The sequence below is a fragment of the Hydra viridissima genome, unplaced genomic scaffold (genome assembly GCF_058129835.1).
Source record: "Hydra viridissima isolate aposymbiotic clone 2 unplaced genomic scaffold, HvirCarnegie_v1 scaffold_9, whole genome shotgun sequence".
NCBI lineage: Eukaryota > Metazoa > Cnidaria > Hydrozoa > Anthoathecata > Hydridae > Hydra > Hydra viridissima.
In genome coordinates, this window is record NW_028324308.1 from 7,927,405 (window position 1) to 7,944,049 (window position 16,645).

Below are 16,645 nucleotides of genomic sequence, written 5' to 3' on the forward strand. Positions count from 1 at the left end.
TTGTCAAAATAAAAATTTTGGAAGGCCTTTGAAAGTATTAACAGTAGACCTAAGTCCCATAGCACAACCAGAGGAAAAAAGAACTACTTTAACAAGAATATGGGCTAGGCTTTTTGATAAACATTCAAAAGGTTCCAAAGACAATATACGTAGTCAATTGTTTATGAGCTAATTTGCTGTTGAAGATTACGTTAAAAATAGTTTTCTACCTGTAAAGAATTATTACCGTGAGTCCCGAGAAAAACCCTTGGGGGTTTTAATATACAGGTTGTTCGAAAAGAAACGCACAATTTTAACTTAAGCTAGCTAAAAGAAAAAGTAATCAAACTACGGTAAATTTTATTTCAAAAACTGGCCACCAAATTGTTAAAGCCTGTAGCTATTTATTCTTGTGAAAGGTTTGCTATTGTTTGCTCAATGCAATCAACTAATTTTTCTTAAGATTTGGCCAATTTCGTAGATAGACTGTTGCTTTCAACTCTCCCCAAAGGCTGATAATCCCATGGATTATGGTCTCGGGAACAAGAAGACAAAAATTGATTGAAATGTCAGCAAATAACTCAGTTTTCACCAAACTGATTAAGAAGAACTTGTTTAATACCGTTAAAAATGTGGGGCATTGCGCCATATTTCTTCGAATTTATCCACTAATCTTTTGATGCTGTATGTGGTGAATGGGTCTTTTGTTAAACCATGTGCTTGGTTGAACTTTCGTAATACTACATTGCACTTTTACCCTCACTACCATAATAGCTTTTGATGATGAAAATTTTGTTTTCCTTGTGTTTAAAAAAAGAACATACTAAAAATATTCTTATTGGTTAATTAGCAACATACCAATGAAATTGTACATTACTTATCGCACACTCTGTGCATATACTAAGCTATACTAACGAAGGAACCGTCAAGCCTTCGTCGAATTAATTGCGCTTTCGTAAAAATTTAAAATCCGTTTTCCTTGTTATCAATTCAGAACTTTTTTCACTGAATCTTGGTAAAGGTACTAAGTCTTGTAATTTTGTTATAAGGATTTTATAAGGAATATTTTCACTAAAAACACCGAAATAACGCATAATTTTTATTTCAATCGAATCTTTAAATTCAATTAGTTAAATTCAAAAAAAAGTTTCCTAATAAATAACACAAATAGTAAATGTATTTTTGCAGCATGATAGGTTGCATGAAAACAATTATCAAGCAAATGGTTCTTTGCTTATGTATTTAACTTTGACCAATTGTTTCTATTGATGCAATTTCTTCCCAGCAAAAACGTCCTTGTAGTTAATGGATACTTGACAAGACGTTTTGGCTTATTCATAAATTCAAAAAAAGTTGAAATCGTTCTTCAATAACTCTAAAAATGTTTTTTAAAAGTTTTGGGATTTGCTTCGTTCAAAGCTTCGCAACTAATATTTATATTGTACAACATTACTAGGGATCGTTGAATTTTAAGACTAAGCTGAAAATGTTTTATTCTTTCTAAGAAATCTTGATCAAAAGTTTGTCCAAAACATGAGTTGGCAACAATGAAGCACAAGGTTGAAATGCACAGGGTTTTTCAGCCATTGTTTGATGGATATTAATATTCTTCAACAACTGTTCACTGTGAAACTGTTGCATATAAATTTTCATCTTAGCAGGCCAGTTTCTTAATTCTGGTTTTTGAACAGGTAGTTTTGATCCAATGCGATAAATTTTGCAAAAATTCTTTTTCAGAGTTACAAATGTTCTTTAGAGTCACCTAATGAAGAGATTGTTTGAATCAATGTAAATCTAAAAGTCGGTATTTGCTTGAATGCAATTGAATTCCAAACAAATGACAGGCAACTTTAAGATCATATGAAGCTATAAACTTCATATTATTTGTGTTAATCAAATTCAAAGATGCTTAAATGTTTTTGTAGGGTTTTGGAACTTCTTCAGAAATTTCTATGATCTCTTGGGTTCTTTTCTAATGGATGTATTAAAGTTTTTTTGTTTTTTTTTGTTAAAGGATGTATTAATGCTTTTGTTTCCGAATCTTACAACTTTCACAGTTCATAGAAGTTCGAGTAAGTGGATTTATCTGGATAGAGTCAAAATTAAACAGTGCAGGTAATCAAACTGCTTTGTCACCATGTCAAATTTGGAGTTTTTTTTGACAGTAATCACAAATACCACTTGGAACCGTTTAACTGTTGAAATCCAAGTCTTTTTTTAAAAGTTTACTCATTCGAAAATTTGAGTTTTAAAATTTTGAGAAAATCGTACAAAAGTGGAAAATGTAGAGCAAGCTCCTTTTTTAACGTTTAAATTTTGGAAACAGAAAAATAAAAGTTTTCTTTTAGGCAAATTTAAAAAGATAATAAATACAATACTCATTAGCAAGATAGTTTAAAGTAACTCCGAAGTTGGATGTCGATTGCAATTCTTTTATTGTACTTGAGTTACAACATTAACTCTAACATTAACTACGGAAAGTTGTTGCTAAGAATAATGGTGATGAAGCATATATATATGGGATTTTTAGTGACATTCTTAAAAATTGAATATTTCTTAGAACGAAATTAAATGATTTTGAAAATTTATATAGCTGATCTGCCATAAATGTTCATAAATGTCCCTAAGGGTTTTCTCGGGACTTTCCGAAACATTAACCCTGTGTTTTTAGACAGTGAGTTGTCAGTGCTTAAAATTTTAGTTCCTATTTAGATTGGCATAATTGAGACAGTATTTTTGTTCCTTCGAGTTGGTTTTTTGACTTGATTTTATCAGAATATTTTCCGTCGAATAAAGTCGAGAAAATTTAGAACTTGAAACTTGCCTATAATTAATTATTTTTCGTCCTTGAGATAATGCTAAGTGTCCAATCAGTACCCTGTATTATTATTTAAGTACTTGATTATAATATTACCGTCTATAATTCAGTTTTAAAATTTATCATGTGTTTTTGCATCTTTTTTGCAGCAATGTGTTATGAACATGCAGCTAACTTGGGTGTTAATGATAAAAGTTTCTATTTGGAATTTCATAAATGCTGAAAAGATATTCCTGAGAGATGAGAAAGGGTTTGATAAGTTATCTAAATCATGGCTTAGAGAACCATTTGGCTCAGACACTAGTTGTGCTAATTCATGGGAAGAAAAAAAAAAAAGCGATAGTATTGTGTGGGAAACATGTTATGCTGCTACTGCTTCTAATCAAGATTGTTATCTTAAATCAAATTTTTTTAACTTAAATGGTGCTAATGTTTTTTTTGTTAGCATTGAGCTGAAAACCTCACGTTGTATAGATCTTAACTCAAAAGAAGAACCAAAACCAAAAATACCTAATTGTTTTGGTACCCTGGAATTAGGAATATATACTGGACCAAGAATTAGTACTATAACACCAGTACAGTATAAAAGTAGCATCATTCCAGCTGTATCTAAAAAAACACAAGAAGAAGATGAATTTTATACAACCAATGATATTGTTTCATTTTCTGATTTTAAAAGTACTGATTTCCTTCAAATGGCATTTAGAGCTCGTAACTACTGTGGAACATTAGTTGATGTCAGAGTTTTTTATTATGTTTGCCCAAGTGCAACTGCAGAGTTAGTTAATTTTCCAAGTGTAGCATCCCCTATAGATAGCAACTCTCCTAAAAGGGTTGAAGGTGAATGTAAAAATGGCTTCTTTGAAAATGATTTTAAAAGTTACATGGAATGTTATTCTAATGGAAGCTATCGTGTATATGGGAAATGTATCTGCAAAAAAGGTTTTGAACCAAAAGATTTTTCTTGCATAGGTTAGTTTTAATATCTGTTTAACCTATTTAATTTCTATATAATTTAAATTAAATTAAAAGTAAAGATAAAATTAAATAATTATTTTATTTAACCCCTATTTTTGCAATTTTTTTTTTTTTTTATCAAAAAAAAAATCAAAAGAAAGTTTGAATTAAAAGCAAAACTTTTGCAATTGTTTTAAGTTAAACAATCTAAGTATCTTTTTTCTGTGTAAAATACCTTTTTATTACAGTTTTTCAATGATGGCATTTCAACTTGAGGGAATCATTTAGTTATATACTAGGGCTGAAACAACAAATTTGAGTAGTGATCCTTTTTTTTTTTTGGAGTTCCTACAATTTTGGGTATTAGCTGTTGTCCTAGTGAAAAAGCAGCAACATTTTGCAGAAAGATAATGAGTAAACCTTCAATGGTGTGGCCTGACCCCAATTAAGTTGGCTTCTGTAACTGACCTCTCCTGTAGTGTTTCTCTATCTGATATTTTCTATAGTTTTTCTATATTTTTTTTAGTCATCAAGTCTTAAATGAACATTTTTTTAGATTCTATAATAGAAGTTCTAATTCAATTTAATGAGCTGTATAAAAGAAAGTATTGAATATTTTGATATGTAAAAAGTATTCAACAATTTTTAAAGGAATTAAGCAAACTGTGTCATTTTTGTGTAAGTTGATCAACCATACAAGAAAGTTGTTTTAACATCAAAACCTAATATTTGGTTACCCCCTATTCAGGGTAATATAACTCAGTTCTGACAATTCGATGTTATATTAAAGTGAGCTAATTACTAAACCAAGTTAAAAATCAAGTTAAATAATCTGTATTCATTAATTATTTTCATTACTTTTGTTTAGCTAAGTCATTTGTTTCTTAATTTTTATTTGTTTTATGGATATTTTACTGCTTTTTAATGTAACCTCCTAAGGCACAAATATGATAATTTTTATATACAACATAAAATGATTAATAACTGAATAATCTGTTAATATTTGTTGATCCCTAAAAATATTTAGGGATTTAATAAATATTTTAAACCAGAGGTTAATCTATATTAGTAATTAGAATATAGCTAGATTCACTTCTAATTTTTGAAATGGATACAATAGAAAAATAAGCAAATATTAGTTTGAAATAAATTTTTTCCTTTCATAACTAAAACACCCTAAAATAAGTTTGTAGTTTTGCTTCCTTAAATATCTAGAGTGCGGGAGTCAAACTTTTAAACAGTTCGATGGGAACACTGAATGTCAGAAGTGTGGTCTCAATTCACAATCTTTTAATCCTTGGACATCATGCATGTGTCTACCTGGATATTTCAAAGCTATAGGAAAAGAGCAAAATTACACAGAACCTTGCTATTGTGAGTTTGAGTTACTTTTTTTTTTGTTTGTTTATTTTTTAAGAAGATATTTTTTCTTGAGTCTTTTTTATTAAATCTTCTCACATATTAACTTTCATTAGTATTATGTTTGCTGATCATTTTACATGTTGCTCTTTTAATGTTTATTAATATTTTTTAATGCTATTGTGTTAAATGCTTTAAGCACCAATCCTAAAGTTTATATTTTATTAAAAGAATATAGGTTTTGAGATGTTTTTATATATTTTTTGTTTTTTGTTTAAATCAGATCCTCCTTCTGCTCCAGTAGATATAAAGGTACATAATATCACTTCCCAATCTGCTTCTCTAAAATGGTCTAAACCAAATGAGGGCTGGACTTCTGATGGCTATTACATAATTGAATGTGTTGCATGCTCAAATCGAGATAATTTCCCAAGAAACACAACAGAACTTCATATTTTTCTTCATGGATTAGGTTCATATGGAGATTATAGTTTAAAAGTAGGTTACAGGAATGTAGCTGCAAACTTGACAAAGAAATTTTCTTCAGGAAATGTTAATTTCAAAACATTGCCCGGCAGTAAGTTTTTATTTACTTTGCTTGAAAAAAATGATTAGGATTATTAGCTTTGATACAATCATTATTATTGTTATTATTATTCATTGATAGGAATAAGTTTTTATCAATGTCTCAGCAAACTGTTACACTCTCAGCAAAACGTTACACTTTTGCTCAGATTATTACCAATTGCTGTTAAGGAGCTTTGTAGAATTTTTAAAACTCCTTCAGCTGATAAGGAAGTGCAGTTTTGTTGTTTAATCACATATTTTTGCAATCGGTTGGGGATTTTTGGAAGATAATGACAATTTTTTGAATTATTTTCAATATAGTTCCAAGCACATTATTTAAATCAAACATGATTTTTTCTTTATTTAATTCTGAAAAATCTTCCTAACCAGTAAAGCCTTTGTTATTATTGTCATTTATCAACTTTGTATCTTCATCAGTATCACCTAAATCAAATTGGTTTTGGACATAAATTTTGTAAAAAGAATCAAGGATTGCTAAGTGTAAGCCATGATGTGACATAATTGAGATACAGCAGAAATAATGTCACCATATTTCACTATAACTGGAGTGGTATTGTGAGTTGATGTAATCCGTGTCAGCATTAAATTTTTCCAACAACTCTTTCACATGCTGTTAAGCGTTTTCTATATCTGCTTTTTCTTGATCTCAACAATTCCTAGTACATGAAGATTAAATTGTTTCTTGAGGCTATTGTAGCTTCTAATTGAGACATCTCTTTACAATGTTATCAGTCCATTTGTTGGTTGTAAATGAGAATTTTCCCTTTTGATTTTTATATAAGAAGAAAGCAATTTTGCAAAGCAAAGTTTTTTGGAACTATAAAATTCATGGATATATTTCCAAATTATGTTTTTGTTTGAAGCCGTCTGATAATTATTAGCATAGATATATCATTTAACTGCATTTTACTAAAAACTTTAGCTGACTACAAAGTTGTTAAAAAATACCCCATGAGAATATTATTCAATAGTTGAAAAAATTATTTGATTATCAAATACTTAAAAAACTATTTATTTTCGGATATTTAAATATTTAAGTATTTAAATTTGAGTACTCTAATTTATATAAAAGCTGTTTGGTAAAAGACATTAAGGTTAACTTGATGCATTTTAGTATCTATTTAGTTTCTTTGATTTAGTATCTATTTAGTATAATTTTTTTTGAATAAATTAAAAGTAGTTAATATTGTTTTGAATTTTTCTAATTTTTTTAGAATGAAAAATTCATAAAAAAGAGATGATGTTAATCATGATAAATCTGAAATAAGATAAATTTGTAGAATTTTTTGAATTTACTTAAAATATAAGTATTCTAAAATTAAATGGCCCTTGAAGAGTAAATCATTTTCTGGCATCTAAAATGGAAACTAAAATGTCTGCCAAACAATTTCTCTAATTGGATAATATTCTGGGGTGGCCTTTATGCTTTGAAGCTCAGAAGAAATGTTAATTAAATAATGTATTATCAGTTTGTTAATGAGTGTTTCCTTCTAGGAATCTAAAATTTGTATAATTAAACTTTTCAAGATTTAATAATAGAAACAAGAAGGAGACTAAATGTTTATTTATTTAGCTGATATGAACTTGAAATTTTTGGTGCAAAGTTACTATCACAACACCAGGCTTTTGGTTATTTGTTAGATCTCCACAAAGCTAACAAATTGACATTTCGTGATGCTAGTTGATAAATAATTGAAGATACATCTACATTTAAGACAAATTCGACAATACTGATTGAACTAATATGTAAAAAAGGCAAAAGGTCTGCAGAAACACAAAAACTGTACAACTGCAATGTAAAATTGAAGGAGCAGGAGTTTATAGAGAGACCTAATGATCTTTTTAAACTCATTGACTGCTTTAAGTTATCCACATGCACTTGACCCTGCAGCAATAAGCAAGAAGCTCAGGTTTCACTTGTTATAGTTATCTCAAAAATTTGTTAGCCTAGCCCTATTTGATGCTAGGCTAACATCTGACTCGAAGAATCTAATGATTGCTGCAATAGAATAAACTACTGCCATACATCCTCAAAGTGACTAGACATAAAGTCTGATTCATTTTGCTAAGACCGTCAAAAAAATGTCTGGAACAGCTTGCACTATCAGCTTTATAAAAAATTGTTCCATCTGCTGCAACATCCACAAATGTTTCTTTCTGTTGATCTTTTCTTTAGGAAGAAACTACTCATAAACATGTAAAGATTTTAAAAGGCTGGCAGTTGTCAATCAAAGGGCTGAACAAGATGTTGCTCTTCAGGATTTCAACAACTTTAGTTTTTGCTTCAAGTTATCAGTTATGATTGCAAGCAGTAATCTTACTGTACAAAAAGAAATTTGTAGCTAGTATGAGTACGAGCACATACTAGCTACAAATTTCTTTTTATATTTTTTTTATTGACTAAAAAGCTAAAATAACAGGCATAATAGTATTGTAATGAACTTTGGAGCTTGATAATCACCAGAAGCTAAAAAAAAAGCACCAGAAGCTTGGAAATCACCATTCAAATGAATATTTGTTTTGTGTAATTAAAATAACTGTAACCATACTTTTTAATGTTATTCAATATAGTAAAAAAATGAACCATGTAAAAATAGAGTTATTAGTTTTATTTTAAGTTACTTATAAAAAGGGTTGCTTAGAAGTAAAGTGGAAAATTCTTCAGCAAAATCATTTGGGAAATATCTTTGGAACTTAATTTTGAAAAATTTACCTTTTACAAAAAAGATTAACTTTTTAGTTTTTTTGTATTTTGTATTTACTTTTTAGTGCCAGGGGCAGTTCAAAGTGTCCAAACAAAATTAAATCAAGATGCTTCTGTAACTGTGTCATGGAAGCCTCCTTTTTCAAAGGGTGGAGCAGATCTTAAATACAAAGTCAGATATGATGGAAAAGACTTCATAACAGATAATACTTACAGTACTATAAAGTCTGGTGCTGAGGACCGGTCTTACACTATAGAGGTAAGAAATTTAATTACTTGTTGCTTTTACTATGATTACACATCCCAATAGCCAATTAGTCACAAAAGCATTTAAAGGTACATTATAATTCCAAATAACTTTTTAGTACTGATTTCAATCCATTTTTTTGCCATCATGTATTGTTTTTAAGTTATTGAAACTTCCTATATTCCCATAAACTGAGCTTTTTAGCAAATTGTCTTAAAACTAAATTTTTACTTTTTAGTTTTTATTGGTTGAGGATTTATTTTAAAGTATAAAAAATAATTTTTTTAGAACTTATTTATATTTGTTTTTATAAAGCTATTTGATATAGATAATGGCTTTTGTTACATCAAGTGATGGCAAGCAGCTCAATGGTCCAATATATAAAGAAGTTGTTCAAGTTAAAGGTGGTGTTAAGTTGGGTGCTGCATTAGGTGCAGCATTTGGTGTATTGGCTGTAATTATTATTCTCTTTATTTTGGCTCTATATGTTTGGAAAAAACGACATCCTATGTATTTTCAAGTTGTTCGGATGGAAGATGGTACTGGTGAGTAAACTTCATGAGTTCTTTTTTCCTTTGAATATTAATGTGTTGGTTTTTTGCAAGTTACATGTATAATATTTAAAAATAATTTTATCAACATATTTAACTTTTATTTAATAATTTCATTTTTTTTTTAAGTTAAAGTACCCAGTGGTCCTTTCAAAACTCAAGGAAAACTTTATGTTGATCCAACAACATACAAAGATGTTGATGATGCTGTAGAGGAGTTTGCTTATGAGCTTGATCGAAAAGATCTAAAGTTTGGAAGTCTGCTAGGTGGTGGTGAATTTGCTGAAGTATTTAAAGGAACGTTAATCAGAGATGGCAAACCTATTGATGTTGCTATAAAGAAGTTAAAAGTTAGTTTTTATTCAATCTAAATATCTATATCTATTCTATAATCTATCATTAATAGATTGATGAATCTTTTTTATCTGGAATTATTTAAAGAAAACTTACTAAATATTTTTTATAGCATAAATATCAGTTAGGAATTGTTTTTGCTGAAATCTTCTTCTCTTTTTTATATCGTGAAGCAAGTAAAATCTGGAATATATATTAATATATTATTTGATTTTGCTATATTTATCCTATCATGAATTTGTTTATCTCTCTGATAATTAATATATATCTTCAGGCTTATTAATTTTTTATATAATGGTTTATTCACATTTCTTTCACTAACAAGTGCTTCTTGATATTGCCTGGCTTTTTCTTTTTAAGCTTATATAATTAACTGTATAAAATTCTTACGAGTTCAAAGGTTTTTAATCAAAGTAGTTAATTCTTGTATTTTCAATCAAATTTTTTTATTTTAATGTTTTTGAATTGTTTTTATATTGGTCCTCTGTTGAATTTTTTTAAAAAATAAAATTTTACTTTTAAAAACTATGCAATTTGTAGAATGGTGCATCAAAAAGTGACAGAGACGATTTCTTAGGTGAAGCTGCAATATTAGGTCAGTTTGCTGATCAAAATGTCATTTGTCTTGAAGGAGTTATACTTAGAGGTATACTTTTTGTGAGATTATGTTTTCTTCACTCTTATCTTTAGCTAATTTGAACTTTTTTAAATATGTTTTTGTATAATAAAAATCTCTTTAGTATGTTTTTAGTATAATAAAAATATTTACTCTAGTGGCTGCATTATCTTAGGTGTGAAATATGTTTTTAGTTGTTGACAAATATGTGCAATTATTAGTTTTAAAACTCTATGAAAAAATATTTTTTACTGTTTAGATAGACCAAATCTGATTGTACTTGAATATATGGCTAATGGTGCATTAGACAAATTTCTGCAAGTAAGTTCAACAAAAATTTTAGTTTTGGTTAAAAGAAGAGCAGGATTAAGATATAATACGATATAATGTTGATTTAATTTGAACAGATTTTCATACTAATAAAAAAAACCTGTTACATTTACTTTGATTGCAGGAAAATGATATGCAGTTTACAATACTTCAACTTCTTGGCATGGCTCGTGGAGTGGCAAGTGGAATGAAATATCTTTCTGAAATGGGTTTTATACATAGAGTATGTAAAGTCATTTATATTAGGTTCTAGAGGGTGGTGAGCAATAGTTTTAATACTTTAAAATTTTTTTGCCATTTTATTCAGGATCTTGCTGCACGAAACATTTTAGTTGATGAGCTGAAGAATTGCAAAGTAGCAGATTTTGGAATGAGTCGCAAAATAAATATTGATGAAACTTATGACACAAAAGTTTGTTTCAACAAATTTTTTATAACTTTAAATAGGATAAATTATTTTAGTCAGGGGGTAGAAAAATGTTGTTGACTTTAAATACTTACTGAATTTAAATAGAAAGACATTGTTTAGTTTTTACTGAAGCATAAGTTTATCATGAAATATAGTTTTTGAAATGGCTGTGAAAATATCATTAAAAATATATGATTGTTTATTTCCTTTTTTTAGGGAGGCAAAATTCCAGTTCGATGGACAGCACCTGAAGCAGTTCAATTTAAAAAGTTCACAAGTGCTTCTGACATGTGGTCTTATGGTGTACTTCTGTGGGAGATAATGTCTCATGGAGAAAGGCCTTACTGGGATTGGGGAAATTATGAGGTAATTATTACAAACTTAACTAGTATCATTAAAGAAATGGCCTTTTAAAGTTTTGTTTTTACTTAATATATACCTACCCTACTCTTTGTTTTTAAGTTTGCACAACCTTTTATTGACAACACTGTGTTGAACTTTGGAGTTTTCCACCAGAAATTTCCAGAATTCATATGAAACCTTCCCACTTAACTTATTCATCTTTCAGTGTATTATCAGGAGAATTAGTGCATGGACATAGAAGTTATAATGGTTTTTGTTTTTTTTACATATTTTGTAACTCTTGTAACTGTATTACTTTTACGATTTTAAAAAGTATTATCATTAACTACAAGTAAACTCAAATAGATGTCCACTACCACCCATAATTATTCGACTGATGCCAATTTTTTAATGTTTTCAATGAGGGAAAAGTTAAAAAGACAATCATTTGAAATATATGCTCTATTACTATTAGTTATAGTTGCATAAAAAATAAACTAACAAATTAATTAATGTATGGTATAACTTGCTTTCATCTATATAGCCACCTTTAGCAGCAATAACCACTTACATACTAGTAGCATTTTGCAAAACAAGTTTCCCAATTATTGGAAGTCTGTTTTATGTCACTCTAATTTCATGTCAAAATAAAGTTTGGGTGATTTGGGTGGCCAACTCACTCTTTCAATTATTTTATAATTTTCTAATTCACTTAAATGATTCCTACAAAGTTTTAAGGAATGCTTTAGGTCATTGTTTTCTTAAAAAATGAATGGTTCTCCAATTATCTGACTTCCTAAAGGAGTGGCATGAGTTTTTAAAATCCTAAATACACTTCTTTTATCATTATTTGATCTATTTTAAAACTAGTGTTATAACCACCAAAACAACCCCACTTCATGATTTTACCTTTGCTATGTTTTACAGTTGGTATCACATGCTGTTTCATCATCTGTTCCTTCTAATCTTTTATAAATAACAGGTGTTCATTCTAGCTTACTCTGTTCACCCTCACCTTTTGTGAATAAGAATAATATCTATGAGCTTTTGTAAATTATTTTAAACAAATGTAGTTTGCATTTGTTATTGAATTTTTGCTGTTTTTAAAATTTCAGGTATTAGAAAGAATCAATTCTGGGTACAGATTGCCTCCTCCAATGGTAAGTTTTATATTGAAGCTCGTTTTTATGTTACTGTAAATTACAGAATTTGTTAAATTAACATAAATGAAAAAATTTTTTTTTTAGTTTATAATGTTAATTTAACAAATTTAAGACTTTTAAAAAGTAAAAATTTCTACCTTATGAACAAAGTGTAAAGTTCAACATTAAAAGATTATTTTTAAGAGTTTACCTGCTTCTTTTGTTTTTGAGAGTGCTAAGTCAAAATGTAAAAAAGTCTGTTGGTAAGTAGCACCTTGAGTACTGCTCTTTCTTTCCCCACCCTGTTTTTCTTCTTCAATTACAGCTGTTGCCTTGGTTGTTAAAACTTTCCTAACAGTTTTTGTTATATATATATATATATATATATATATATATATATATATATATATATATATATATATATATATATACATACATACATATATATATATATATATATATATATATATACATACATATATATATATATATATATATATATATATATATATATATATATATATATATATATATATATATATATATATATATATACACTGGCGAGCAAAAAAAAGTGAACAGTACAATTTTTCAGTAAATTATGTATTATTAATCAATTAAAAATATAATACATAAAATATAACATATCGCTTATATTAAATACATATACATACACATATATACGACTCATTTTGAAAAAAAAAATTAATATTTTGTGTGGCCACCACCATTTTTCATCACTTCATTTAATCGACGCGGCATCGACTCAATTAAATTTGCTATCAAACGGTCAGGTATCGTAACCCAAACTTGTTTTATGGCTGCCCAAAGATCATCCAAAGATGAAATATTATTTTTATGGACCTCTTTATCCATATAGTCCCACAAATTTTCAATGGGATTAAGGTCTGGACTTTGGGCAGGCCAATTTTCAAAAAGGAAGATATTGTTATCCTTGAGCCATTTTTTAACTTGTTTAGACGTATGGCAAGGAGCATTGTCATGTTGAAATTTAATTTCATCTTTCTTTGAAAGATAAACGTAAATTCTTTGATAGTACGAACAAAAATAAACAAGCTTGTATGAGTTTCTGACCAGAGCTCTTTCATTTTATGCGTAAGCAGTCGCTGTTCACTTTTTTTTGCTCGCCAGTGTATATATATATATATATGGTGAGTTTATCACTAACAGTATCAACTATATATCTTAACTTTTTATACAGCCTATTTGCTCCATTATTAACTACAATCAAGTTCGAATTGTGGGAGAACTGTAGATGATACAAAAATACTTAACCAGACACATTTTCAGCATAAAAATACATAAGATTTAGCTGCATTTGTTTACAAAGTTTTTGCGACATTTTTTGTTGGCCTGTGGTATTTTTTGTATAGAAATTTCTTTTTTATGAACAAGTACTTTTATAAATTTCAGAACTGTCCAAAAGTCTTGCATAATCTCATGCTGGAATGTTGGAACAAAGATCGTTCAAAGAGGCCAAAGTTTTCTTCAGTGGTTGTTTTGTTAGAAAAATGGATACGAAATTCTGATCTTTTAACAGAAATAGCCGCTTCAGTGGTTACAAAAACGTAAGTTTGCTGATTTGTGCAATTTCTTTATTTTATGTTTTGATTTTGTGAGAAAGTTTCATTTTAATTTTTATTTAAACTTGGTTGATTTTGTTTTTAAAAAGAAATTCTCAAAATCTTTGTTGCAGAGATGAAAACTTAGATTATACAGTGTTGCAAACAATTACGAAATGGTTGGAAGCCATCGGAATGGAGAAGTATGCAAGCAATTTTATTGATAAAGGGTTTGCAACTCCTCGCCAAGTTATTGGGTTGACATTAGAGGATCTAGAAGATTTAGGTATTGGACCAATCGGCCATCGTAAAAAAATTTTCAAGGTTATTCAAAATACAAAAGCCCAGGTATGTTTTTTTTCAAAATGTTTATTTTCACTCAACCAGACACATACATACACGCATAACCGATTTAAAGCATATAATGGAATAATTGTTTAGATTGAAGGTGACCACAGTAAAAGTAGAAATTCAAGTATATCTTCTAAAGTGAAGCTTGTTCCTTCGATTAAAAAGTAGAATTCTTGGAAAGAATTAATTTGTCGACACTCAAAGAATTCTCTATTCAAACCAAATAATCATATCATATGAATTCGTTTTTTAAATTAGGATGCCTAATGATGATAAAGGCGATATTCCTGAGTTTTTGTAATTTCATCATTTTTGTAGAGTTGTAATCAATGTGTGTGTTTCTATTTAAACTTACAGGAGTCGTAAACGTTTACAGGTTTTATAAGACCGTCATTAAGAGGTCACCTTATAAGAGTATCGTCAGTAACTTGAATGTTATTTTACCGGCGAACGAAAACTAGAGACTACGCGTATCTTTTAATTCCTTATCTTTTACCAGTTATCTATTTTACAACCTGAAACTTTATTCAAATTTCCATTGTTAGCTTCTATTGCCGATTTGGCTTTCAGTGGATTAAAAAGTTTTATGCGATCATCTGAGATGAACTCAAAGAAACAGTTTTTTTATTCGTCATTAGAAAGTGGAATTAAAATCCACAAGGCCACTAAATTTATTTATTTATTCCTTTTCTTGCAATTCTACTCTCGAGAAATACATCACTCGTGCGTGGCTATGTTTCACTTTTACAAATCACGTGTTATGAACTTGCTTTATCTTTTTAAGGTCTTCATTATGTTTCACAGGTTTGTAGGAATTTACATATCCACTTATTTTGTAAAGTTTTATTGTTGTTGTTTTTTGTTGCATTTTGTACAGTTTATCAACTTTTTAAACATTTTTTATTCTTACAGATTGACATTGTAAACTTTCCTTTGATCTGTTTTTTTTTATATATTCAAAGGATAGAAATCACTTTGTGAAAAGCAATAATTTAAAATGCGTTTTAATAAGAAGTATATTATTATGATTTCTAATATCTTTTTTTTAATTTAATTTCTTGTTAAAACATCTCGGTAAGAGGATGCTCTTAAGCTAGGTTAGGACACCATTTTCAGTAAAAAAAATAAAGTTAAGAGACTTTTGTTTGACTCGACTTTTTGTATACTTAAAATCATTAACGTAGACTTTGTTGCCTACGGGTGAGAAAATTTGTTTGAATGATGGGCCCGAAGAGACAATCATGAGTTTCAAATTTTTCTCACCAACTTCAACCGTCGTAGTAAGACTACAATTCCTAAAGAGTGGTAAGATACAGTTTTACATTCATCCAAGCAGCATACCCAGTATTAATGTACGAACGTTGGGGCTGGCTCCTTGTGAGCGTTGGTGACATATCACAGAGTGCACACTCATGCAAGGATTGTCTATTATAGCAGTACAAGTGACTGAACGATGCGCGCAGAAACAGCTCTAGAGCAAAAAGTTTTTCTTTACCATGAGACGGCTTCATTTCGACAATCATCAAACTTTGCAATAGCGTCCATCTTGATGAATACTGAGACATCAATCATCCCAGATCCAGCGGTATTAACTGAGATCTGGAGCCTATAATCAGAATTAAGAAACTTCGTCCCTCCACCGTGGATGTTCTATCGGAGACAGTTCGACAGACCACAAATAGGTGTTGCCGATCACCAGCGTACCAATCGTTAATATTTAAGATTAGAGAACTAGATTAGCAGCATTTAATTGCCTTCATTAGATACTTCTCTATTACTACTTGAAAGCACTTGGTATGCTTCCTCAAAGAAGTGTTTGGAAAACATACCTGTTCACAAATGTCGAAGAAACACCATCTAAAGTAATGTTATTTTTAGTCGGGATAAAGATATGCCAAACGGTGTTGAGCTGGCGCATATGATCATTACATACTTCAATGATTGGTACGCGATGTTTACATCGAAGGTTCAATTTGTTTGGGAAGCATCACGGTTCAAACAGCGGTGATAGGCGTTGAAGGGAAAAGTGATTTTTCTAGTGCTTTCCAATTCAATGCTAGAAACAATTTCACATGATTGTAGAGTCTCAAACAGCAGAGTGATACTATTTTGCGAATAGTTTTTTTGTCATTTAGTGCAAAGACAATCTCATACTAAAGCAGTTTGCTAGGATGAAAATATCCTCGGCTGGTTAAAAGCTCAAGATTTAGGGGTGTACAAAAATGAGAGGGGTTTTGCCAAATACGGTGGCGAGGGCGGCATTCGATACAGTAACAATCGCAGCATATGCACCACTACGAAGTAGAGTAATTTCC

At 29.4% G+C, this 16,645-nt stretch overlaps 1 protein-coding gene across 2 annotated transcripts; it reads left to right on the forward strand.

Annotated features, from left to right (window-relative positions):
* The first annotated feature begins 2,033 nt into the window (after positions 1–2,033).
* LOC145185689 (ephrin type-B receptor 1-B-like) lies at positions 2,034–15,365 on the forward strand. 2 transcript variants are annotated; one of them, XM_090097138.1, is made up of 16 exons: positions 2,034–2,051; positions 2,947–3,769; positions 4,970–5,128; positions 5,397–5,690; positions 8,471–8,664; positions 8,981–9,197; positions 9,333–9,553; positions 10,098–10,203; positions 10,433–10,494; positions 10,628–10,726; positions 10,811–10,915; positions 11,129–11,278; positions 12,370–12,414; positions 13,831–13,985; positions 14,114–14,327; positions 14,421–15,365. In XM_090097138.1, exons 2-16 carry the CDS (start codon positions 2,956–2,958, stop codon positions 14,496–14,498), a joined length of 2,913 nt encoding a protein of 970 aa, XP_089953264.1. In that variant the 5' UTR covers positions 2,034–2,051; positions 2,947–2,955; the 3' UTR covers positions 14,499–15,365. The 2 variants fall into 2 exon arrangements, with proteins under 2 accessions (XP_089953264.1, XP_089953263.1); XM_090097137.1 differs by lacking the exon at positions 2,034–2,051 and adding an exon at positions 2,071–2,094.
* Positions 15,366–16,645: the final 1,280 nt, after the last annotated feature.